This window comes from Oryzias melastigma, linkage group LG20 (assembly GCF_002922805.2).
Source record: "Oryzias melastigma strain HK-1 linkage group LG20, ASM292280v2, whole genome shotgun sequence".
In the NCBI taxonomy this organism is placed as follows: Eukaryota; Metazoa; Chordata; class Actinopteri; order Beloniformes; family Adrianichthyidae; genus Oryzias; species Oryzias melastigma.
In genome coordinates, this window is record NC_050531.1 from 8,997,726 (window position 1) to 9,022,124 (window position 24,399).

The 24,399-nt window shown below is 38.2% G+C and overlaps 3 protein-coding genes and 1 non-coding gene across 6 annotated transcripts; all 4 read left to right on the forward strand.

Annotated features, from left to right (window-relative positions):
- The first annotated feature begins 1,855 nt into the window (after nt 1–1,855).
- gars1 (glycyl-tRNA synthetase 1) lies at nt 1,856–7,852 on the forward strand. Its single transcript, XM_024280409.1, has 17 exons — nt 1,856–2,218; nt 2,624–2,725; nt 2,870–2,972; nt 3,067–3,208; nt 3,693–3,781; nt 4,021–4,097; nt 4,178–4,323; nt 4,395–4,544; nt 4,615–4,777; nt 4,859–5,023; nt 5,095–5,202; nt 5,289–5,434; nt 6,664–6,749; nt 6,827–6,936; nt 7,017–7,110; nt 7,186–7,376; nt 7,463–7,852. Exons 1-17 carry the CDS (start codon nt 1,856–1,858, stop codon nt 7,586–7,588), a joined length of 2,361 nt encoding a protein of 786 aa, XP_024136177.1. The 3' UTR covers nt 7,589–7,852.
- Nucleotides 3,478–3,612, forward strand: LOC112151664. Its single transcript, XR_002920175.1, has one exon. It is a non-coding gene; the product is annotated as a small nucleolar RNA SNORA84 (small nucleolar RNA).
- A 1,321-nt stretch (nt 7,853–9,173) lies between the features above and the next one.
- hhatlb (hedgehog acyltransferase like, b) lies at nt 9,174–15,795 on the forward strand. 2 transcript variants are annotated; one of them, XM_024279699.2, is made up of 12 exons: nt 9,174–9,540; nt 11,205–11,353; nt 11,476–11,537; nt 11,615–11,728; nt 12,624–12,818; nt 12,906–13,115; nt 14,226–14,397; nt 14,498–14,642; nt 14,717–14,752; nt 14,824–15,025; nt 15,094–15,235; nt 15,303–15,795. In XM_024279699.2, the coding sequence occupies exons 1-12, from the start codon at nt 9,464–9,466 to the stop codon at nt 15,512–15,514; spliced, it is 1,716 nt and encodes a 571-aa protein (XP_024135467.2). In that variant the 5' UTR covers nt 9,174–9,463; the 3' UTR covers nt 15,515–15,795. The 2 variants fall into 2 exon arrangements, with proteins under 2 accessions (XP_024135467.2, XP_024135466.1); XM_024279698.2 differs by lacking the exon at nt 9,174–9,540 and adding an exon at nt 9,864–10,103 and having other exon boundaries at nt 15,303–15,514.
- Nucleotides 15,796–17,665: 1,870 nt separating this feature from the next.
- klhl40b (kelch-like family member 40b) lies at nt 17,666–23,030 on the forward strand. 2 transcript variants are annotated; one of them, XM_036217444.1, is made up of 7 exons: nt 17,685–17,736; nt 17,909–19,116; nt 19,228–19,388; nt 21,139–21,246; nt 21,349–21,534; nt 21,714–21,863; nt 22,023–23,030. In XM_036217444.1, exons 2-7 carry the CDS (start codon nt 17,995–17,997, stop codon nt 22,132–22,134), a joined length of 1,839 nt encoding a protein of 612 aa, XP_036073337.1. In that variant the 5' UTR covers nt 17,685–17,736; nt 17,909–17,994; the 3' UTR covers nt 22,135–23,030. The 2 variants fall into 2 exon arrangements, with proteins under 2 accessions (XP_024136301.1, XP_036073337.1); XM_024280533.2 differs by having other exon boundaries at nt 17,666–19,116.
- Nucleotides 23,031–24,399: the final 1,369 nt, after the last annotated feature.

Genomic DNA, 24,399 nt, shown 5'->3' on the forward strand with positions numbered 1-24,399 from the left:
AAAACAGGCTTTGTGTTGGAAATTTAACACAACTTGTGTTTTACTTTTGGCATTGTAATAGTGTGAATTGAAATATGATTAAAAAAATGGGGTTACACCCGGTCAGGTCAAGGTCAGTTCAAGGTCAAGTCAAGGTCAGGCCTAGGTCAGGTCAAGGTCAGGTCAGGTCAGGTCAGGTTAAGGTAAGGTCAAGGTCACGCCGTTGCCTGGTAGTTTTCAATCTTTTATTGAGGTACCATCATTTTGTCCAGGCCTGTTTCATTGTTTTTTTTTTTTTAATAATTACCGGTATGTTAATCAACAATTCAAAATTGATGGCTGATTTTGATTGTTTAATTAAAAAAAAAAGTATTGTTATTTTGTAAGTTTCAAGTGATTTCAGTGAGAATTGTGGGTTTGTCCTTCTTTAACTGAGGGGTACCAACACTTTTGTCCACCACTGTAAGATCCAGAACACAGGATCAAACTACATCAGAGCATGGGGGTGTCCAGGTCTCGGTGGAGCAGGTTCCGGTCCTTGCTCTCGAGAACTGGGCCTTTCCTAGACTCCATCAGTGGGTGTGTCTGGTTGGGCCTTGTTTACATCACTCCTCCTGGACCCCCGTTTCTCTTGGGTGCCCCTCTCCTGGGCGGGGGTTGGCGTCCCCTGCCTTGCTCCCCCCTGGACCTCCTGTGGCGGGTGGTTGTCTGGAGCATGGGGGTTGGTCTCCCTTGGAGGGGCCCTGGCTCGTACCTGGGGTGGGGCAGGGGGATGTACGGCGCTGCTGAGTGGTGGTGGGCTGCTCCTCTCGGGTTGGGGGGCTCTCCGGGAGATGGGGCCTCCTGGCGTGGTGGGGGGGCTGCTCTTCTGGCTGGGCTGGGGCCTGCACTCTCTGTGTTCCTGTGCCTTCCTGCTCTTGGGTGTGGGGGGACCTCTGTGGCGGTCCCGCGTGCCCTGGTCTGGGTGTTTGGCGAGATTGCCTAGCGGGTGGATTCTCTCCGTGGTTCCATGGCGGGTGTTGGGGGATCTGGGCTGCTGCCCCGGTGGGGGGGTCTCGGCGTGGGGATGGCCGGGTGCTCTACCTCTTCGTACATTCCATCGTCATCCACCTCAGCAAAACATAAACACTCACCTGAGCCCAGGTGTCAGCTCCCCTTTGCACTAAGAGTATGCGTGACAGAATGAAAGGCTCTATTTGTGTCAGTTTGTATGATTAAGTGTGTGAGCTGCAGTTGCAGTTGTAATGTGTACATTTTGACTAGTTTAACCCTTCCGCTCTCCTTATCTTGTTTACATTAAAAGTGGGGTCATCTGGTGTTTTATGATGTTGCTTCTCTCTGCTGCCATCTACTTTTTTCTCTATGTCAAAAAACGGACAAAATTAGATTTACAGAATAAAAAATAATAGCACTTTTGACTAAAAACAAGACATGTCAAAAAGAAAAATACAAAATAAAGGACAACACCTGTAAAAACAGATTGTTTTTATTTTCCAACCTTCTTGATTTATCATTATTCAAACATGTGGTATTGACAGTGATGATATAAGTACAATAATCTAATAAATAATAATTATAAAACATTATAGAATATATGCCACTGATAAAGAAAATCAATAAATTAGCAATACTGGAATTCTCTAAGTGGCCTTAAAAACTGAACACATCATTTGGTTTAAGCTTATTTAATTTTTTTAATTTGTCCTATTTCAAGGACTTTTTCTTAAACTACGGTTTTAAAAATATTTTAGAAAAATCTAAAGTACTTCATAGAATGTTGACAAAACATTTAGGGATACACACACCCCTATTTGTATTTTTTAATCATGGTATGTTCCTTAAAGAACATTATTTTGTATTATTTTATTTTATTTTAATGACGAATCTGCGGATGCGTATCCCTGAGCTACGGGTTTGTAACGAAAGTGCTCTTCTGGAGCGGAAGTTAGGTTTACTTCGTTCGGTGGATTTCATCATTCTCCTGAGCTTCATGCTTCTCCGCAGCGCGGCATCAGCACTGCTGAGGACCACCGCCGTGACTCCCACTTTCTGCCCGGTGTCGACGGTCAGCGCGGTTCTGCATTTGTCCCGTATCCCGCCCAGAATCCGGCCGTTTTCAACGTCGGTCTGCTTGCTTAAGAAGAAGAAGCTGAGCGCTTGGCTGGAGGTGAAAGGACAAACCATGGACGGAAACATAGAAGAGATTCTCGCTCCTTTGAGGCTTGCAGTGAAGGAACAGGTGACTTGTCACTTTTCAATCATTAAGAAAAATTAAAATAACTTTCACAAGTATTAATTAAGCCTTTCGTGTCTCTTTAGTTGTCATATTTATGCTAATATTTTGGCTAACTCAACCGTGAATGACAGAGAACGGCTGCTTGCTAGCTGTTAGCTTACATTCATGTCTGTGCTTTTGCCACGTTTCAGAGCGCTGCTTCACTACGACTTGGAAACATCTCTGATCAGGGTGGGGTTTAAATCTTTGGCTAAATTGATGGTCCTAGCTCTCTGCTTTGCAATCAAAGCGGAGAGCTAGCAGAAAGCTAAAGCCGACAGCTAGCTGCTAGCATTCATTCAAAGCCAGACTGCAAGCTAAATCTGTTTTGTAGCTCAGTGAAAGTCTTACACAACTGCTTTGATTTAGGGGGACCTGGTGCGTCAGATGAAAGAGAACGGGGCTCCAGACGTGGATGTTACTAAAGCTGTGGCTGAGTTGAAGGCCAGGAAGAAGACACTGGAGGCAAAGGTGAGGCTTTAACAAATTTTATTCATTGAAATTGGAGCTTCCAATCGTAGCTGGTTGAGGCAGAAGCCTTTATCTTTCTAACTAAAGCCACTTAAATAAAAGATTTGTGCACGCCCCATGATGTAGTTTGTGCATCTGTTGCAGGAACTGGCATTGCAACCCAAAGATGACATTGTTGACAGAAGCAAGATGGAAGACACCCTCAAGAGGCGCTTCTTCTACGATCAAGCCTTCGCAATCTATGGAGGTGACACCACAGCAGCAAGCATTGAAGAAATCAACTAAACCTGTCCACGTTGCTGTCTTTAAGCATAATGTTACCATGCAAATATGCTCCTCAGGTGTGAGTGGGCTTTATGACTTCGGCCCCGTGGGCTGTGCCCTGAAGAACAACATCTTGCAGGCCTGGAGGCAGCACTTCATTCAGGAGGAGCAAATTCTGGAAATCGACTGTACCATGCTGACGCCTGAACCCGTCCTCAAGTAGGTGCACAGGGTTGTAGAACAAACTGATTGACTTTAATCATCTTTTAACCAGAAATTGGAAAGAAAATAATCAAATTTAAGATTGTTAGATTTGGTTGTTCTCTAAGTTCTTAGTTTTTAAGTCTTTACAAAGAATATTATCGTTTTTTTTTAAATATTTTATTTCATTTAACAGTTGATATTACTCAATAAATACATATTTTAGAGACATTTTAAACTCTACATTTGTTTTTGTGCATTTCCTCCATGTTTTTGCTAGACAAGGTGCCTTGTGGTTCCTAGAGTCAGCATCTCAGTGCTGAACTGTAGGTTTTATTGACAGGCACATATTGATTTCTGCGATTTTATGCATGAAAGCTGCCAATATTGCAGCTCTCCATAGCCCGGTTGCAGATACACGACTAGCCTGTTGCATCTTTGTATTTATATATTTTCTACTCAATATACTTGAATCTAAATGCCCTAAATTTGGCTTCTGCAGGACTTCAGGACATGTTGAAAAATTTGCAGACTACATGGTTAAAGACGTAAAGAACGGCGAATGCTTCAGAGCTGACCATCTCCTTAAAGGTACGAAGAATAGGTGCTGCAGTCTAGGACAGTGAGGGTGTTTGCAATTTCTCAGTTTGCACTTATTTATTTTGCAGACTGTAGGGTTGTTTTGTGACTGTACAATAGTTTAATTGTAAATTGTGTTTAGTCTATTCCAAAGGTTGGTTACTCCATCTCTGCAGACAAAACAATCAATTAGCCATAAAAAGTAAAAAGTTTAAACATTTCTGGCAACACTTGTATTTTGTGCTTTCCAGCTTTTCTCCAAAAGTTGATGTCAGATAAAAAATGTTCGGCAGAAAAGAAGGCAGAGATGGAAAGCGTCATCATTCAGGTCTGTTTTGAAACACCAACATGTCTGTCTGCGTTCATGGACTGCAAAAAATGAGGCTAATCTAAATAAATCTCTTCCAGTTGGACAACTACTCCCAACAAGAACTTGCTGACCTCTTTGTAAAATACAACGTCAAGTCACCCACCACAGGAAATGACCTCACAGCTCCCATCTCCTTTAACCTAATGTTTCAGACGTCCATTGGTCCAGGAGGGAATATGCCAGGGTAAGAGAAAAGTAGACATGTTTATGTTGTTTTTAGACCAGTGATTGATATTTTTCACTTTTGATTCGTAGCTATCTGAGGCCGGAAACTGCTCAGGGAATTTTCCTTAACTTCAAGCGTCTCTTGGAGTTCAACCAGGGAAAACTGCCATTTGCTGCTGCTCAGATAGGAAACTCTTTCAGGAATGAAATCTCTCCTCGTGCTGGACTCATTCGTGTTCGGTGAGTCGCCTTCATACCCGTTAAAACCATGTTTTTGCTCAAAACTGAAATTTTTAAATGCCTCCCGCAGAGAGTTCACCATGGCTGAGATCGAGCACTTTGTCGACCCAAGTGAAAAGGTCCATCCCAAGTTCTCTAATGTAGCTGACCTGGAAATCACGTTGTACTCCTCCAAAGCCCAGACCAGCGGTCAGTCGGCACAGATCATGAGGCTGGGGGACGCCGTGGAGCAGGTGAGAAGCAGGACTGGATAAATGGAAATCAGATTTTTTTCTGTTGCGTTTGAAGAGAAACTGATGTCCTGTTTTATTCAGGGAGTGATCAATAATTCAGTCTTGGGATATTTTATTGGGAGGATCTACCTCTACCTGACTAAAGTCGGCATTGCCAAAGACAAGCTGCGTTTCAGGCAGCACATGGACAACGAGATGGCTCACTACGCCTGCGACTGCTGGGACGCCGAATCCAAAACCTCCTACGTAAGTCCGGCTCCTCTCTGCTATCGGTTTGTGTTCATTATGTTCCTCAACGTGATGTTTGTCGCTTGCAGGGCTGGATTGAAATTGTGGGCTGTGCTGACCGGTCATGCTATGATTTGAAATGTCACGCGCGAGCCACAAAGGTCCCTCTGGTGGCTGAGAAGCCTCTTAAAGAACCCATATCCTTAAGCAAAAGCAGCAAGTAACAAAGCAAAGCTAAAAAATCTGGTTTTATAGCTGTAGTTTCTCCTTAACGTCTCCACACAAAACTGTAAATGTTGTCCAGTTTGAGCCCAACAAAGGAGCCATTGGGAAGACGTACAAGAAGGAAGCTAAGCTGGTGATGGAGTATCTGGCCGTGTGTGACGAATGCTTCATTACTGAGCAGGAGCAGCTGCTGAATGAAACCGGGTAAGGGAATCTAGTGAAGAATACACAATATTTAAAAACAAATTCAGCATGTGTGAATCAATGTACAGTAAAGAAGTTGTCCCAAACCCTTGAGCTGCAGAAAAAAAGAATACAAACATGACCTACATCTTTCTGTTGTAATTATCTTATGAATCTGAAAGTTTTGGGAAAACTACTGGATTTTTCCCACCACATCCGACTCATTCTCGGCGCGTGTCAAATCGCTCTGCCGTGTCAAAAATCTGTCCCCAACTTCGTCAAAGCAGCTGTTCCGATCGCTAAACTGGAATGCCAAAGTTAACAAAAAAGTTATTCACAGAAATGACTCAGTAAGGAATCAGAGAGAAAATCTTAGACTTTAAATAAAGAATAAATCTGCATTTAACAGGCAAAACAACAAGTCTTTACTCCAAATATGAATACATTGCAACAGTTTTCCCAAACACCATAATAATAATAAAAATAATGCATAATATTCAGAAACTAACCTTTTTGTCATGAATCTGCTGCATCTTCAAAGTTAAATGAGGCTGAAGTTAGTTTCCAATATATATTTTTTTAAGCTTACTACACAAAATAAGGTGTACAAATAAAGGTTAAAGTAGCTACAGATATTTTGCAGAGAATAAAAATAAACTTAACCCTCAAAAGTTAAAGGAAAACTCGGGCTAAAAAATAAAGAAATTGTGCTTTATTTAGGCCAGTCTGTCAAAATGTGATCTAACATCATACCATAGGCCAAGTGAATACTTGATTCTGATTGGTTGGAGGGTGTGGCTTAAAAGAGATGAAGTACACCTAAAAAAGTAGTTCCGGTCATATATCCCAAATGTTCTATATGGATTGATCTGTTCTATTTAGAAACAAATTCGTTATTCTACAGTTGATCAAGCAGCAAGACAGTAGAATCGATGTGTTATTTTATAGATTCATTTAAACCAATTGGTCAATTTGACGACTGAGATGCGCAGTGTTGCACCACGTATCAAGTAGTCCGCCTTTTGCAAAAAATGATTTTAAACCTGAAAATAAGAAGATTAAAAGTCCTAAAAACCTTCCTAAGTCATCATGGTATAAGTGGGATAATGCTCTTTGAAGAGTGCATTATCAGGAATTAATGAACCATTAGGGTGGTTGGGGGACCACTGTCATAATTCTATGAACTTGTTAGTGTATTTTACCTATTTGTTATGTCTTTTTACTAAATGTAAACAATTGTTGACGCATAGAGAGATAAACATCGAGACTGAAGGGAAGACATTCAAACTCACGAAGGACATGGTGAGCGTGAAGCGGCAGCAGAAGACTCTGCACGGTGAGAGAGACTCCATATGAGTGACGAGTCCACGTCGGTTCTGGTTCCACTTTTGTAACTGTTCGGTTTTTGTGCAGTGGAGGAAGTTGTTCCCAACGTCATCGAGCCTTCCTTTGGCATCGGCAGGATCATGTACACCATCTTTGAGCATACATTCCACATCAGAGAAGGAGATGAACAGAGAACGGTGAGTTTAGATGTAGATTCGTTCCTACTTTCGTTTTTTTTTTTTGTTGCCAATTCTGGTTTCCATTTTCTCTGTTGCAGTACTTTAGCTTTCCTGCTACTGTAGCTCCATACAAATGTTCTGTTCTACCTCTGAGCCCGAATCAGGAATTTATGCCCTTTGTGAGGGAATTATGTAAGTTTCCACAAATACATTTGTTCTTATCGTTAGTGCATTCGCAGGGATTTTATTTATTTTTTTTATCTATAGCCGAGGCAATGACCAAAAACGGGGTGTCGCATAAGGTGGATGACTCCTCTGGCTCCATTGGAAGGCGCTACGCCAGGACAGATGAAATCGGCGTGGCCTTTGGCATCACCATCGACTTTGACACCGTGAACAAGACCCCTCACACGGCCACTTTGAGGGACCGGGACTCCATGAGGCAAATCCGAGCCGAGGTACTGTCAAGACTGATGTTTTTTCTCAGGACTTTTTGTTGATCCGTTGAACTCCATCTTATCAACGTTTCCATCTTCTTCCTCAGGTCAGCAAGCTTCCTGTAATAGTCCGAGATTTGGCCAACGGCACAATGACCTGGGCAGAAGTGGAGAGCAAGTTTCCCATCTTTGAGGGCCAAGAGACCAGCAAGAAGGAGGCAGCTGAAGAGTAACGTTTGTGCTCCACAGACTCGAAGCCTCACGTCAACAGAGCACTGCAGCCGTGTCGTGATCAGCTGCCTTACCTGTGTTTAACGTCACAACGCCACACGTTCATCTAATCTGAGAAACGAGGCGAAGCTTACACTTCTGTCGTCAGCACTGCATCCATGTATGACCGTTTGAAAAGGGACAACATTGAACCAGGTTGATGAGAACTTCAACTTGTTCCAGTTTTAAAGTGAGATGAAGCTTCAATAAAAGCAGTTGGTGCTTAATGGGCGTGGCTCTGGTTCGTGTTTGACCCTTACTGTTCAATACTTTCTGAAACCATCTATCACAAAGACAGAAACTGTGAGATTCAAACAGTAAAAGTAGAAAGTTACAATTCACAAGTTATTTTATACATTCGTGCAAAAGTCGGGTTACGGTTAGGTTAATGAGTGATCAAATACGGCTGAATCTGAAATCTTCCTCTAAAAGTGTCAGAATTCCCCCCTAATCACTACGTATGCCATTCTCTACTCCTGTCCTAAACTAATTCCAAAACTAGAAATTTCCTAGAAGTCTTTGTGAAAAACTAGCGTGCATCAATGCTCACTAGATTAGCAAATATAGACCAAAATGCATCTCGGTAGAACAGTTTTTAACAGAAAAACATGTTTAAATGTAATTTTTGAATAAACCAACTACATTTTCACCATAGTCATAAACATCGTGAAATGTTCGTATTTATTTATTTCATTGAGAAACAACAAAACTGCTGCTGTTTGAATTCAGAACAATGACATTTATGCTTTTCTTCCTTTCATGTCTTTTTTTTTTTTGAGGACATACAGTGGACTAGTTCCTGTTAACACTTTAAAGTTTAACCTGCCTTAAAACATGTAGGACCAGACATGTCTGACTTGACTTGTAGAACCGGCTTCGTTTTTGGTAAAATGAGCACGAAAGTGAAATATTAAAACTATAAACGCGCTCAAGACGATGGATCATGGAAACAATCGTTTCTCCAGCATTTCCTCGAGTTCAAACCTGTGTGTCGTCATGTAGAGGAATGAACCCCAAAAGGTGAGTGCGCTTTAAAACAATCATTCTAAATCTGATAAGAATAAATGTTAATGATCAAATTTTTCTAGAAAACGCTGCTTGTTGTTTAACATACAAGGTGAGTTCTTGGGTGGGTTTTATTAAAGCATAGAAATATCACTTTAAAAAATATATATATTTAAAATGAAACATAGTTAAAAAATAATTAATTAAAAATAGAAAAATCTATATACAGTACATGGTAAATGATTAGAAGAAGAAATGTATCTATAAAGCACTTTTTAAAGCTAACTTTTAAAGATAAAATGACTCAACTTAAGGGAATCAGGATACATACTGTATTCATTTCTACTTACAATGACCAAAGTGAATATTAATAATCAAATCAATCTTTTGATATAGCAATTTTCATATCTGGAAACACAAAGTGCTGTACACCATAAAAAATGAGATAAAACAAGTAAATTAATGTATTTGTTTAACTTAATTCTAACATAATTAGATAAAAAAGATAAAAAGAGATAAATCACGATGAATGACTGGAGAAAAAATATGGAAAACACAAAATGGGACCAGAAAAGCCCTCCGAAAAAAACAGCAGCTGACACCAATCAGTAATTAGAAAACTGCAGTTTTTTTAATTTCTAATTAGTATCATTTTAAAACTAGTAGTAGTCTACAAAAATGTGTTTCAGAATAAACATTTTACAAAAGAAATCATTTCTTTAATAAAGTTTAGGAATTTTTTTTTGTATTTTTGATGATGAATGACTTAAATTCAGATTAAAAATCACTTTCAACAACAACAAATCCTTAGAGATGCCAGGAATTATTCATTCATGTTTTTTTTTTTTTTTTCATCTAAAGAATCATACCTGAACACTACAAGCAACAAAAAAAAACAACATTTTTTGGGGTCAGTTTGCATTTTTTTAAATTTATTTTTACCAACATGTAATTTATTTCATTTTATTACAGCAACACATTACATCAAAATTACAATAAAAGGACAGGACATTCACACAGAAGCTATCAGTAGAAGAAACAAATGTATAAAGCAACTATATGTCTCAAAATTTTAGTTTAAAATTTAGATGTACTCAACAGTTTTAGATACACTGGATGAACTTTTACTGCATTAGTAGATAAATATGATCAATTGAAGAACAATCAAATCAATACCAGCCAGCCTGTGTCATGTGACACTATTATCCTCCTGCGGCCGCCCTCCTGCTCCGGCCCCTCTGTCTCAGTGGTCAAAGTATAAATACATCATGTCACCTTTAACCAGCAGCAGCTCCCTCTCAGGGAGTCAGAGGGTCCTGTGCCCTGAGGAACTGCAGCACATGAACATTTATATTTAAAAAGAAAAAAAATCTGTTTTTTTATTGTGATTTTTTCCCCCTTGTTTTAAGCAAACTAAAACAATTCCATAAATAACTTTTCTGGCTCTCCGCTGGTGCTGCTGCTGCTTTCAAGGTCAGTGTCACGACAGGTGGTGGGGACAAACCGAATGGCGTTTAAACAACAAGGAGAGATTTATATTTGCTGTTTATTTGATTTAACGCAAAGATAGAAAACTTTCAAAATTCCTTCTCATAATTTTTGCAAAAAATATATATATTTCTGTATTTATGCTGAGCAACTGGTTTGATTTAAAATAACAACAGCTGTGATATCATTAATTCTCTGCAAGCCGTCATTAAAACCCTCTTGTGTTTAATGAATGAAACCTCGAAAAAGCACAAAAAAATTTGTTTTTGGTGCAGAAAATCCCGCCAATTTTGAATCTAGATGTTAAAACACAACAAAAGGAAGCAAAGAATATGTCTGCAGCTCTGAATGCAGAATGCTCATTGAGTTCTCTCCTGTTGCAGTAGAATCTAGGATTGAATAATCCATTTTCAGTTACATATTTTTTAAAGATTAAGTTTTCTTCCTTGCTTACAAAAAGAGAAAAACTAAATCTGATTTTTTTTTTGGTGCAAAACAAGGCTTTAATAATGTGATTTTTAAAGTCGTAGCTTTAGAAATAACTATGATCACTTTCTAAAACTTTTTAATTCTGCTCCAAACTGGATCAAAATTAAGTTTTTAAGCTTGATTTCTAGCTTCAGTTAAGTTCACCTTTGCAGGGATGAAGGGAGCATCAAATCTTTTGCTTTGGATTTTATTTAGAGTTTTAAAATCTTCTGAAGGTCTTTTTGAAATATTAGTGGATAAATGAAGTTTTTATGCTAAAACAATCCCATATCAAAGAGCCAAAGTCTTTGCTTTCTGTGCCTACATGAAGATCACCTTCTAAATCAGTCCTCGATAAAGAAAGACTCACTAGTCGGAGCGTCTATTTCAGTTCCATTAGGACAAGGAAGAGATGTCTCTCATTGTTGCTGCTTTATTTTTAGGCGTACAGCTGTTTGCTCAGGACTGTACTTTGGTTGGAATCAGATCCTTAAAGTAAAAACATGGCACTAGCGAAGAGATTAAGGTGTTTTCTGCAAGAGAGGAAGACTCTGCGGTGGCTTTTAGTGTCATTTCCTTTCAAAATTGTTGAAATGAAACTGTGCCGTTTGTGATCAGGAACTGCAAAGCCTGCGAGCTTCGCTTTCCTGTTTGCATCACCATGGGGATCAAAGCGGCTCTTCCCAAGTATGAGATCTACAGCTACTATGTCATGCTGTGCCTCGCCGTGTTCTGGGCGACCAGCTGGATCTTTGAAGTGTCCAACTGTGAGTACCATGAAGCACACGTCTGATATTAGAAATATCCCCCAAAAGAAGCACTATTACAATAAACACAGTCAAAGTCGGGCTCATAATTAAAGTTAACATTCCTGTCTGTTAAATTTTAGCCAACATCAACAGGAAGGCCTTCAAAACCAGTGTCAAACCGAGTTATTTTGGAAGGAAAATGGTGAGAAAGCATCAAAACATTTGCCAGTTTCACTGAAATGTCAATTATATTTATTGTTTTTCTCTTCCGTTTCACAGGATACATCCGATTTTGAGTGGATGATGTGGTTCTCTACCTTCAGGGCTCACATCCTGTTTGCTCTCTCTGGTCATGTGCTGTTTGCCAAGATCTGCTCCATGCTGGCTCCACAGGTGCTCATTGATCATCTTCTTAATTAGGTTTTATGTCCAAAAATATTTGGCAATTTGTTGAGTTTCAATGACAGTGCAATAGTTATTGGTTTTGATTTGGATGACAAAGTATTTATTATACAGTACAGCTTAGATGTACATAAAAAGGGTCTCATGTCTTAAAGACACAATACGATGAAAACTGTTTTTTAACATGTCCTAGTGGAATTTTTCTTCAAGTTACATTTCTGAGTATTTTACTTTCAAACTGTTGTGAACCAAGAGCAGAGGATAAAAATGTAGTTTGAAAAAAAGTGTATTATTGTCATGTAGAAAATATGACTGGTTGGCTTCAAGGTCCCTGTTCTGAGCTCTTTGGGGAAGGGGGGCGGGGTTGCTCTGGACCAGTAGTCCCACCCACAAATCAGTGTTGCCAATTTTCTAATTCAGAGGAAGATTTTTAATGAACTATTGCAGCAGATTTTGTGATTTGTGGCTCAAAACTGAATAATCATAATTAAAAGACCACTGCTTTAAATGGATCAAAAGATGATTGGCATCTCTAACAGGTAACCAAACCTTAAATCAACTTTTTTTAAACCTTACTAAATGGCACTTTAAAAGTACTGTCCTAAATTTTTGATGAATTAAAAAAAACTCACTTAATTCTCTAAAATATGGTAAAAAAAACGACTGCATGCTGCCCCCTACAGGTTGAATTGAGGTATTTCTTTTGAATTTCGTTTTTGGTCGAACCATTTGCGTCCCACATCATGATCCGCAGCTCCAGTAATAGTAACAGTCCCAGCCCCACTCCCCGGACTGGAATTTCAAATCTCAGCTGTGGGTGGAGTCAGCCTCCATTCGGCCTGTTTGGTTACCCTTTAAATGAGCAGCTCTTGTTTCCCCTCTACAGTACAGGTCCTTGGTGTACATGGTTTACGGTGTCCTGGCTGTGTGGACCAGCATGGGCTGGACCTACGTCACCCTCATCTTGTCCCACTGCATCCTGCTGTACAGCATCTCCTTGGTGAAGATCCGCTGGCTCTGCTTTGTCACGGGTCTTTGCACGCTAGCAACGTTCAAGTGTGAACCCTTTTTGTCCTGGGAGGTAAAACACTCCCCCCCCCCAAAAAAAAACATATTGCATTTATCTCTTTTGTGTCTAATTTCTCCCTCATGTCATTATTCCACACAGGCCGGTTTTGTTCAGGGAGACTTTGAGCTCCGCCACGTCCTCTTCTACGGAGGCTGTGGGTTTACGATCATGCGATGCATGAGCTTTGCTCTGGAAAACTGTGAAAAAAAAGATGGAAATTACAACATCCTTGAGCTACTCAAGTACAACTTCTACCTCCCTTTCTTCTATTTTGGGCCTATCATGACCTTTGACAAATTTTATGTTCAGGCAAGTTTACAGAGTTTATTGAGCAATTTCTGCTTAATGCAAATCAAGAGAAAAATGTGAACGGTACAAAGCTTACATTTAGTTAATGTTTAAATCATTTAAAAATAATCCAATTGGCTCAGAATTTTTTAACATTAAAATACTTTACCTTTGTATGTTAATTTCTTTAAAAGTTAAGCCATCCTGACCTACTCTATATATATAGCACCCCAGTCTATTTTGTTTATGAACAATTTTAACTCCATCATATTTTACTTTTTAATTCCTTTTTTTTGTTTCTGGCAAAGTCATGTTCTGTTATTTCTTCAGGAACATTTTTATTAAAAAAAATAATTTAAAATGCAGTAACTGCAACGTGTGGAGCTTTTATTGCACAAAACCAGCCCATATTACGAATCCTCCACCACCGTGCCTGGCAGTTATCATAATGCTTTGTGTGTGTGTGTGTGTGTTTTTCCAAATGTTACTATATTTTGATATATTTTGTATATTTAAATGCAGTAACTGCGATCTGTGACTAGCCCATATTACCAAACGTCTACCACCGTGCTTGACAATTACATAAAGCTTTTGTGTTTGTTTTGTTTTTTCAAATGTGACTATATTTTAATCGGGATCTACACAAAGGCCCCACAACACACAAACTTTAAAGTTTGTGTATTAAAATGCAAAAACTGCAACTTGTGGAGCTTTTTTTTTTCTCAAAACCAGCCCTTATTACCAAATGTCTACCACCGTGCTTGACAGTTATCAAAATGCCTTTGTGTTTTTCTTTTTTTTTTTTCAAATTTGACTGTAATTTGATTAGGACCTACAAAAATGTCCAAATATACACAAACTTTAAAGTTTGTGTATTGACTTTAAAGTGTTGCATAGTAAAAAATAGAAAAATTATAATAATGTGTGTCATTCTTTTAACCCCTTGATGCTTTATTGATTTAAGTATACACTTTGACACCAAAATTACCTTGAAAGGAAAAACATAAGTGAAAATTTAGAAAGCTGGAAATAAACTCAGGGGTCAAGAGGTTAAGCCATAGTAAGAATTAAAGAAAAACAAACAAAACGAGACAGAAAAAAACTTTGGCTAATTAATTGACATCTCTTTAGGTCAACAGGTCCGACCTGACGAGAAAAGATGGGGAATTATGGAACATCAGTCTGCACGGACTCATACACTTGGGTGTGGTCATTGTAGTGGACGTCCTCTTCCACTTCATGTACATCCTGACCATACCTACTGACATGAAACTGCTGAAGCACCTCTCTGACTGGGCTCTAGGTATGTACTAAACAAGGATTTAATATCCAAATATTTAAATAATATTTCTAAAAAATTAAAACCCTGTGAGCCTCATCTATTCTCACTGTGCGGTTTCCAGTCGGTCTGGCTTACTTCAATCTGGTGTACGATTGGGTCAAAGCAGCTGTGATGTTTGGAGTCATCACCACGGTGGCCAAACTGGATCACATGGACCCACCCAAACCACCAAAGTGCATCACCATGCTCTATATGTTTGCTGAAACGTGAGTTCCATAAGATTTTAACCCATCAAAAGACTTCAGCAAATTAAATCAATGTTTTCTTCATCTATTTTTAGACATTTTGACCGAGGAATTCATGAATGGCTTTGCAAGTGAGTGTAGTGAAACATGTTTAGGTTGATGATGCTGAGTACTAAAGATTGGATGGTTTCTTTGTACACAGGTATGTTTATGATTACTTAGGAGGAAAGCATGAGAATGTTCTGGAAGAGCTGGTGGCTACACTTTGCACCTACGGAATCACCATTCTGTGGCTGGGTCCCTGCGAGGTGGTGCTCTTCTGGGCTTTCTTCAACTGTTTTGGTCTGAACTTTGAGTTGTGGACCACCAAGTTCTTCTCCATGGAGCCCTTTGTCTCCTTGGAGGTGCACTAACACAGCTTCGTTTACTTTAATTTACAAGGAAGCAAAAGCTGACAATGTTTTGTTAACAGATGGCGATGTCGGAAGCGACGTCTCGCCGCATCAGAGCCGTCTTCAACACGTTTAACTTCTGGTGCATCGTGCTGTACAACACCGTGGCCTTGAACAGTTTGGACTTTTCCAAGCTGGTTGCTAAGCGTCTGCTTCTTAAAGGTGATCTTAGCAATTTCATTCATTTTTTTTCTTAAAAGTTTGCTTATTTTTATTTTATTTTTTTCAGGTTTCCCTATAACTACAATTCTTGTGATGTTTGTGACCTACTGCCTGGTTCAAGTAATCAAAGAGCGAGAGAGAAAACAAGCCCTGATCGATGACCCGGACCCACTTCCTCCTGCGCCCCCTCTGAACGCTGCTGCAGCTCCTCCTGCCTCTGCAACCACAACTCCTGCTGCTCAGCCAGCGGCAGAACCCAACAAAGAAAAAGCCGAGTAGAGAGCCAGCGTGACTGGTTCCAACTGTTGGCTATTTTAACAGGAATTTTACTGGAGAGATGAAATCAAAAGTTGTAAATGAAGAAATCACCATTTGTGGTCAAATTCCAGTTTGTAACCTTCTGAAAAATGTGTTCTATTATGTCATTCGGAGTAAATTATTTGCAACTATACAACTAAATAATAATTTCTCAAAAGTATTTATTTGTGTTAGAACTGATGTTTTATTTTAATGAAGAGAATGACTGCTGCCATGCACAATAAAGAAAGCTTTTAATGACATTTAAGGTATAAATTTCTACTTTTTTATTTGGCTTTGATGAATTCATACATCAGGATGAATTACGTTGTGTAACGAAATTCATTTTAACTCGTAACGATGAACCAGAAGAGTCCAATTCCATGTTTTGGGAGCTGGGTTTCAATTTGTGTGATTACAGTTAAAATTATCTTATTATAATTCATGTAATCTGAACACTGTTCTTTAATCTCTTTACAGTTTAAGTACGGTGGCCCTGAAGTACAAATGACATCAATAAATTGATCTTTTTTTATGGTTTTCGAAAAAAAGAGAGAGGAAAAAATTTGGAAAACTAAATAAATTTCCGTAAATCAGAATGAAATGTTCAAAAATGAAACAAAAGAAGAAACTGGAAGAAGTAGGTTGTATGGGATATTGGTGGTTGGATGATGATATTTGTTCATCATATCAACCAAAAGTCATTTGGAATAAAGTGAAACTGGATATACTGTACTAATCGTAAAACTTTTATTAGTTTGGACACTGAAGATGACAATGAAGACGTCATTATCCACTCAACAATGTCACATCTATGTTTTCCGATTTCTTATTGTGTTTCATTTAACTTTGAATTTCGATATCTGTAAACTACTTTTTTTTCTGAAACGCTTCGTTTTACTTTGTTTAATTTTTTTGGAATTGTGTGTTTTTTTTCTGGAATAGTGTTTTGCTTTCTAAAATTTAATGTTTTTTTTTTAGTGCTTGATTTGCTGTTTTGATTGGCGCTGTGATCTTTAATCTTTAACATATTTTTGTCTTGAGTGATTTATTGGTGTATTTTGCACTTTAGGGCCACCGTAGTTTTAGTAATCAGATCCCAATGATCTGATTATCTGATGATTAGATTATCTGATTACTGTTCAGGTAACCTAATCTTTGTTTTTTTACAAATGTCTACTTCATCAGGCATTCTCTAACTCCCAAAATCCACCTTAAGATAATCTTAAGCAGCGCAGTGGGACACTCTAGGAGGGGCGGAGCTACAAAAATTGAGTCAATATTATACTCATTATTGTCAAAAATGATTAAATCAATCTATCAAAGCTTCTTTAAGCACTGTAAAAATAAAAAATAAAATGTTTTTTTATTAAATAAATAATAATAATAAAATCGTTAGTATTATGTATTTTGATCCTATCATTTGTAATGATCTTCCACTCTGCTCTTCTCATTTGCCAAGCTTCCAAAGTCTTCTGCCACCAATCTTAAATGTTCTAGCCCCGCCCCTGGATTCCACTCCGAAACACTTCCATACATTCACAGGTATGTAGTTCTTCATCCTCTTCAAGGCCTCTTCATCTCTGATATTTGTAACTTCCTGGTCCACAACAGCCACCTTTTCAACTCTGTGCTCTCCAACATTATCTTTATTCATCAACTCTTCAGAGTTCTCGTTTTTCCATCACAGTTGTCCCTATCTTTGATACTTGTCCTCACTCGGCCCCCATCTTTGTTTGTGCTGCACCCCTTCAAAGTCGTCAATCTTATTTAGGTTACAACATCTACACAGGATGAAATCAACTTGTGTACTCCTTTCTCCACTCCTATATGTCACCCAAGCTCTTCTCTTTTCTTAGAAAATGTCCTCACCACCATCTTATTCACTACATACTATGGTGTCACCGAAGTGCCCTGTGGTCATCGTTAATTTGGGCTATGGCAGATTAAATTAGTTCTAGTCATCATTGGAGTTTGTAATTTGTCTCTGTTTTACAGACGATACAGATAATTAATATAAATAAAATGACCACAAAGATGACCATGTGGGTAAAATTATTCTGTGACAGGAAAATCCAAAGTCTTTTGCAAATCCTCGTCTGACTCATGCTGACTATTTTCCAGTGGAGTGGTCAGTCAGCTGTTGGAGTCCGGGGGTGGAGGATTGTCCTGGGATTGGAGGTGGAATAGACAACCAGAGATGGGTGGGTACTGCGCTTCATGTTGCAGAATGAAGCCCATAGCTCTCCAATAAGCACGTACTCTAAAAATATCCTTCCTGCTGGAGCTCATTTGAAGGGTCGGGACAGCTGAGGAAGTGGGCTGTCCTGATATTCAGCTGCCCACACTGACGGTGCATCTAACTTTACTCTCCAGGCCAGAAAGGGACTACTGTAGCGTGAGGACCATCCACGTCTGTTGGATCTGCAGCCTCGAACTTCAAACTTCTTCAGTGAGGAACGATGGCACTGCCTGTGAATCCCATGGATGAACCCAGGTTGTACCAACAGACCCTGCTGCAGGACGGTTTGTTTGACCTGTTGGAGAACGACAAGCTGGTGGACTGCGTGCTGAAGATCAAAGACAAGGAGTTCCCCTGCCACCGCCTGGTTCTCTGTGCCTGCAGCTCTTACTTTCGCTCCATCTTCCTGTCCGACTTGGAGGAGAGTAAAAAGAGAGAAATTGTCCTGGAGGACGTGGAGCCTGGTGTCATGGGGCTGATCCTGAAGTACCTGTACACCTCCAAAATCAACGTGACGGAGCAGAATGTCCAGGACATCTTTGCCGTTGCCAACGTGTATCAGATTCCCTCGATTTTCACAGTGTGTGTGTCGTTTTTACAAAAGCGCCTGAGCCTCAGCAACTGTCTGGCTATCTTCAGGCTTGGTCTGATGTTAGACTGCCCCAGGCTGGCTGTCTCAGCCCGAAACTACGCCTGCGAGCGCTTTCAGCTCATCTCCAGAGACGAGGACTTTCTCCAGCTGTTCTCTAGCGAGCTGGCAGCTATTTTAACAAACGACAATCTGAACGTCGAGACAGAAGAGGTGGTGTTTGAGGCTTTGATGAACTGGGTGTCCAGGGATGCTGAAAACAGAGAGAAGGAGCTTCCAGGTCTGCTGGACTGCGTTCGTCTGCGTCTCGTCACTGATGACTATCTGAAGGAAAAAGTGGAGAAACACAAGCTGATCTCGGGCAACTCAGAGCTGCGGCAGAAGATCCAGATGGTCAAAGATGCTCGCGCTGGAATCATGCCAGACGTGAAGAAGGGGAAGACCAAGGAGGAGGCAAGTGGAGCGGAAAACGACGGAGAGAGTAAAGACGGAGAGGAAGGTCTTCTACCGGGGATTTTGAACGACAACCTACGGTTTGGGATGTTCAGCAGAGACCTGATCCTGATGGTGAATGACGCAGGAGCCGTGGCCTATGATCCCTCCGGAAACGACTGCTACGTAGCGTCACTCTCCAAACAGATTCCTAAGAACCACGCCAGCCTGGCTACAAAGGAAAACCAGATCTTTGTGATTGGAGGATTGTTCTTTGACGAAGAGGACAAAGACAGTCCCGTGTCCTCCTACTTCCTGCAGGTACAAGTCGACTTAAAAGCTAATAAAAAACACCAATCATATATGCAGACAGTTTACTGCAGGTGGTGTCAACATAACCCACTCATGAATGTTTGAACCCTGTGACCTCAGTATGACCCGCTGAGCACCGACTGGCTCGGGATGCCCCCCCTACCATCGTCCCGCTACCTGTTTGGAATGACGGAGGCCAACGGCTCCATCTATGTGCTGGGAGGGCGAGAGCTGCAGGAGCAGGAGCGAACGCTGGACTCAGTGCTGGTCTACGACAGACAGTGAGTAAAACTCAGACTTTTACTTTTAAAAATGTAAAAATTGTTACATTATTTAGCCATTACTAAATATAGCTCTTGCTTTATCCACTTCAGTTCATTTTTGGGGTGAAAGGCACTATAACAGTTTTAAAACTTTGTACATTTTTCAATGTCCCATCACCAGAAAAACGAAATGTTAAGCTTTATTGAGAAACATAATAATCAACAAAATTTTGAGTTAAAATGTACCACAAAACAATCTGTTTTATGTTCTATTTTCTCATCTTCTAACAGTTATATTTGGCACCTTGACTTTCTCACTGCTGCTTCTAACTTATATCAAAAATTTGTGAAAATTTAAAATAAATGCACTTCTGTTTTATTATTATATTTATATGAAGAATTTGTGATTTGGGTGTATGCATTTGCCAATTAATTGGCAAAAATGAATAAATAATTGGGCTGTGAACATTAATGCACACGATTAATCAAAAAGAATTGACGCGTTAAGATGCATTAACGCAAATTAATTGAAGAAACAGTTCTTCGCTTTAACTCGGCGGTTCAGGCTTCCACGGCATGCGTTAAAACATTATCCTGCTTACACCATAATAACTTACAAAATAAATAAATATTCTCAGTTTTTTATACTTTATTTTGCTATTTTTGTGGTTTAGATTACTTTTTCACAAAAAGCGAACTATTTGATGGTCTGATGCCATATTGTAGAAATACATTTTACCTGGTAAAACATTGTGACTAATCGCGATTAATCCCAACACAAAAGTGCGATTAATAAGAATTGTATTTTTTTGTAATCGATTGACATTAAAAATAATTAAAAAATAAATGTCCTATATGTAGAATTTCGTGTAGGATTTCATATTGTGATTATTCTCAGATAATAAGTGGTCGGCAAATACAGAAAAAAACAGCGATTAATCGCGATTCATTTTTTCCAGGTTTGCGATTAATTTGTTTTTTTCTGGCCCTAATAAATAAATGAACGATTGATGCTAATTGTTGATTTTATTTTTGCTATTAATCAAAAATACTTTCGCATTAACAAACTTTATATTCAAATTATTTTTAATCTTAATATTATTGGCAAGGTTTGGACCTTTTATCAAGGCAAACTTTTTTAACATTCTGCAAAAGAACATTTGTTGGCAAGTAGGTTTGAGTTTATAACTTGATTGACAGCAAAAATAACCATGATTCTCCAACACTCCCGTCAATATAATTTGTATTTTATGGAATATAATGGAATTTATTAGAAATAAAATATAATATAATAATATTAATAAAATAGAACAGAGTAGAATTTGTTTATTTAAGCGGTTCTGGGCAAATTATAAGAATTTTTAGGCTTAAATTCATCATTCTCCTATGTAAAAACATAATTTGTGCATTGTTTTCGAGATAATTTTGCGTTGAGTCCATATATTTTTTTGTTGATGTGATAATCTGGGATCTTTTGCACCAAATGATAACATATTCATTTAATAAGGTACAGATGAGCAGCAGAGCTCTTTTCTACCTGTTAACCAGACAAAGCAAACGCTTAAGAAGACTCAGTCAAATCCCAGCCACCTTCTGTGCATTAAAGGTTGAAGCTCCTCCATTATTTGGAATATTCTGTGCTTTTTTTCTACAATAAATCCAGAAGAAATTATTAAAAAACTCACTTTCCTTATTTTAAAAAAATTTTTAAATCATAATATGTTGAACTTTAAAAAAAAATCAAGTAAAAATGGTTTCTTATTTACAGATCCTTTAAATGGGGTGAATCTGAATCCCTTCCTTACCCAGTTTATGGTCACGCAACAGTGTCGCACAACGACGTTGTGTATGTGATTGGAGGAAAAGGAGAAGGCAAGTAAGTATAAAACAAGACTCTATTTATTATAAAGTTATTTTTCTTTGAGAAAAGTAGCATAAAGTTCCAGCAAAGATTGCATTTTTCCTTTTGTTTTCAAAGGAGCTGCATGAAAAAGATGCTCGCATACGACACCAGGACGTTTGAATGGAAGGAACTTGCGCCCATGAAGAACGCTCGCTCCTTATGTGGAGCCACAGTTCACAAAGACAGAATCTACGTGGCGGCAGGAGTGACGGATGACGGGCTGACAGACTCTGTGGAGGTCTACGACATCGCTGCTAACAAGTATGTCCTTCTGAATGAAAATATAGCTAGGTTTTTGCAGATCTTCAACATTTTAGGATAGAGTAAAAATGCTATTAATGACAATTAATTAATATTGCATTTTTAGGCTTTTAGGTGCAGAACTTAGTTTGTGTTCCAGTCAAAATCAATAAATCTTTGTGTGTGTTTACACACCACAGGTGGTCTGACTTTGTGGCGTTTCCTCATGAGCGAAGCTCCCTAAATCTGGTGTCCTTGGCCGGTTCCCTCTACGCTATCGGAGGCTTTGCCATGGTGCCTTTGGAGGACAGCGACGACTTTGTTCCCAAAGAGATGAACGACATTTGGAGGTGCGTCACATCAGCAGATCTTCCAGCATTTGTAGATTTCCTTTGCTCTTTTATGTCATTTAGAAATTATTAAATCAGCAACACATATTTTTTAGAAACTCTGAATTATATTTGAAAAGCCAATTTATATTAACTTAACTTTTATACTAACTTCCTCAGATTTAATGAGTCAGAGAAGAAGTGGATCGGGATCCTCAGGGAGATCCAGTATGCCTCTGGGGCCACGGTTTTGGGGGTCCGACTGAACACCCTACGCCTCACCAAGATGTGATGCCCCTTCATCCACATTAACAGAACAACAGCCCCTCATTCTTCCACTCAGGATGGAATATAATCAACATTCTGCAACATCCATCTCTTTATTTTTTATTTTATTTAACGCTCTCATCTAACACTGAAGCTATTTTTTTATATGACGGAAATTTAATATACTAACATTTTACATTAAAAGGACTGTGGAAATTGCAAGTTATTTCCAGCAGGGGGCAGCAAAATTATTTTATCTGCTTTTTGTTTGTACCCTAAAAAAATCAAAAACATTACAAATAAGAAAAAAAAGCACACTCATGTCTGGAATAGTTTATCTATACAGTTTAATAGATATGTTATGCCTAACTGGGTTACAGGCGGTAAACACCAGTCAAATAGTACAATTAGAGACAGAAATACAGTCTGTTGTTAGCACCTACAGTCTTTGCTTTAATGTTTTTTTTCCTACAGTTTCATTTAACAACCACTGCCTGTACATGGGTTTGTACATCGGAGGACGTACTGTAGTGTTTACATTGTATCAGCATATAACAGTACACATGGCATCGATAACATAGAGAGAATGAACAGCTATGGGACTCTGAGGGAATTTGAATCACTTCCTGGCAAGATTTTCAGATTAAGAGGGCTGAATTTGGCAAAAATACAACTATGTGTCAGTTACTCAGTGTATTTCACATTTGTGGCTTTTATGCTATACATATTTTTTTTCTAAACATTCATACCTTTAAAAAAAACAAAAACAAATAGATGACACAATTTATAAAGATGACAGAGGCAGGTTTTGTAAGGTTTTAAAGCAGCTCAAAATATGGTTTAAGGAAAACGCAAACAATGGGGACCACAGTGTTTTAAAATAAATCAAATTACAAAAATATATATTAAAAAAAAAAAAAAGAAAAATAACTTGATTAATACATTTCATTAAATCCCCTCTTATTATTGCATTAGCCTGTGTGAACATTTGTTAAAAAAAGAAGTATTTTAATAATTTAGGACTTAAATGTATTATTTAATCATTTTCTTTTTTCATTTTTTTGGCCCTTTTTAATTTTTTTTAACAATATGAAAAGTTGCTTTTTTGTTGGTTTTGTTTCAAACCGGCCAGATTAAGAAAAAACGTAAAAGAAAATGTTGACAAATGACAACATTTATATAAAAAAATAACTTATGTGAGCATAAAAGTAAATGATTTAAATAAAACTTGGAAATTTGATGTTTCTTGTCTGTTTTCAGCTGCATTTGACATTAAGGAGGAATTAGAGATTCTGGAAAATGGTTAAGAAAGTAAAATTACACCAGTTTTCAAAATAAAATGTATGTTTTCTGAAATTCACCCCGTCAAAAGTTTTGAAAATTAACTGGTTTGCTCTTCATCATCCTCAATAAAAACTCAGAATTACTAATTTTTTGTTGGTTTTTTAAACAAGACTCGACACTTAGAAAAACAGTTAAAAACAAAGAACAAAATGGACAAAATGAAACCTCATAAATATATTTTAAAATAATTTGACCTTCTTTTCTACCAATTTTCTCTTGCTGAAATTCTCAAATAAATTACAAGGAATATATCTTTTTAAATGCCTAAAATACAGCATATTGAGATGGAGGTGAAATTAAAAAATCATCAAAAGAAAAAAAAAAGAAAAATAAATGTTTACAGAAATCTTCTTTTTTTGGCATTCATTTGGAGAATAAAATATTAATCCCACATTACAAATTTGGGTAAATTCAAAACTCTAAAGCTCATCTAGCAACAAAAGAAAAATATTAAGACAATGTTGCTGCATCAAGAATCATATTTTAAATGGACTTAAAAAGATTATTAGAGGATTTGATAAATGCCTCCTCATTTAATCCCAGGGTGGAGGGACAAAAGTGAAGATGAATAAAGGACTTACAAACTGCAATAAGGGGAAATTGTTAATAAATATTAATATCAGCCCCCATTGCAACATAAAAAGCTCATTTACTGGAGAGTCACAGTCATTGTAAAGAAGGTGATAATAAAGCATAGAGACAGGTCCGATCGATCAAAGCAGATTATTGGTTACAGCTCTAATAAAAGAGATCGGGTGAATCTAAATAAATCTGAATCAGATGGGACGCCAAGATTCCCCTTTTACATTTAAAAATAATGAAATCCCTTTAAAGTAATTTTACCCCAAATTCCTTTGCAGAATTTGGTAAAAAACTAAATATCTTTTTGAGTTTTCTTACTTCAAAGTTGCTTTCAAATAAAATTCAAATTGAAGATGAATAAAAC

Excerpts from the sequence above, each read along its gene's own strand:
- gars1 (XM_024280409.1), top strand. The coding sequence starts at position 1,856 with ATGACGAATCTGCGGATGCGTATCCCTGAGCTACGGGTTTGTAACGAA. Across the intron at positions 2,219-2,623 it reads GGCTTGCAGTGAAGGAACAG|GGGGACCTGGTGCGTCAGAT; the intron begins GTGACTTGTCAC and ends GCTTTGATTTAG. Across the intron at positions 2,973-3,066 it reads AGCCTTCGCAATCTATGGAG|GTGTGAGTGGGCTTTATGAC; the intron begins GTGACACCACAG and ends TATGCTCCTCAG.
- klhl40b (XM_024280533.2), top strand. The coding sequence starts at position 17,995 with ATGGCACTGCCTGTGAATCCCATGGATGAACCCAGGTTGTACCAACAG. Across the intron at positions 19,389-21,138 it reads GTGCTGGTCTACGACAGACA|ATCCTTTAAATGGGGTGAAT; the intron begins GTGAGTAAAACT and ends TCTTATTTACAG. Across the intron at positions 21,864-22,022 it reads GAGATGAACGACATTTGGAG|ATTTAATGAGTCAGAGAAGA; the intron begins GTGCGTCACATC and ends TAACTTCCTCAG.
- hhatlb (XM_024279699.2), top strand. The coding sequence starts at position 9,464 with ATGTTTTTTTTTTTTTTTTCATCTAAAGAATCATACCTGAACACTACA. Across the intron at positions 11,354-11,475 it reads GATCTTTGAAGTGTCCAACT|CCAACATCAACAGGAAGGCC; the intron begins GTGAGTACCATG and ends GTTAAATTTTAG. Across the intron at positions 12,819-12,905 it reads AACCCTTTTTGTCCTGGGAG|GCCGGTTTTGTTCAGGGAGA; the intron begins GTAAAACACTCC and ends TATTCCACACAG.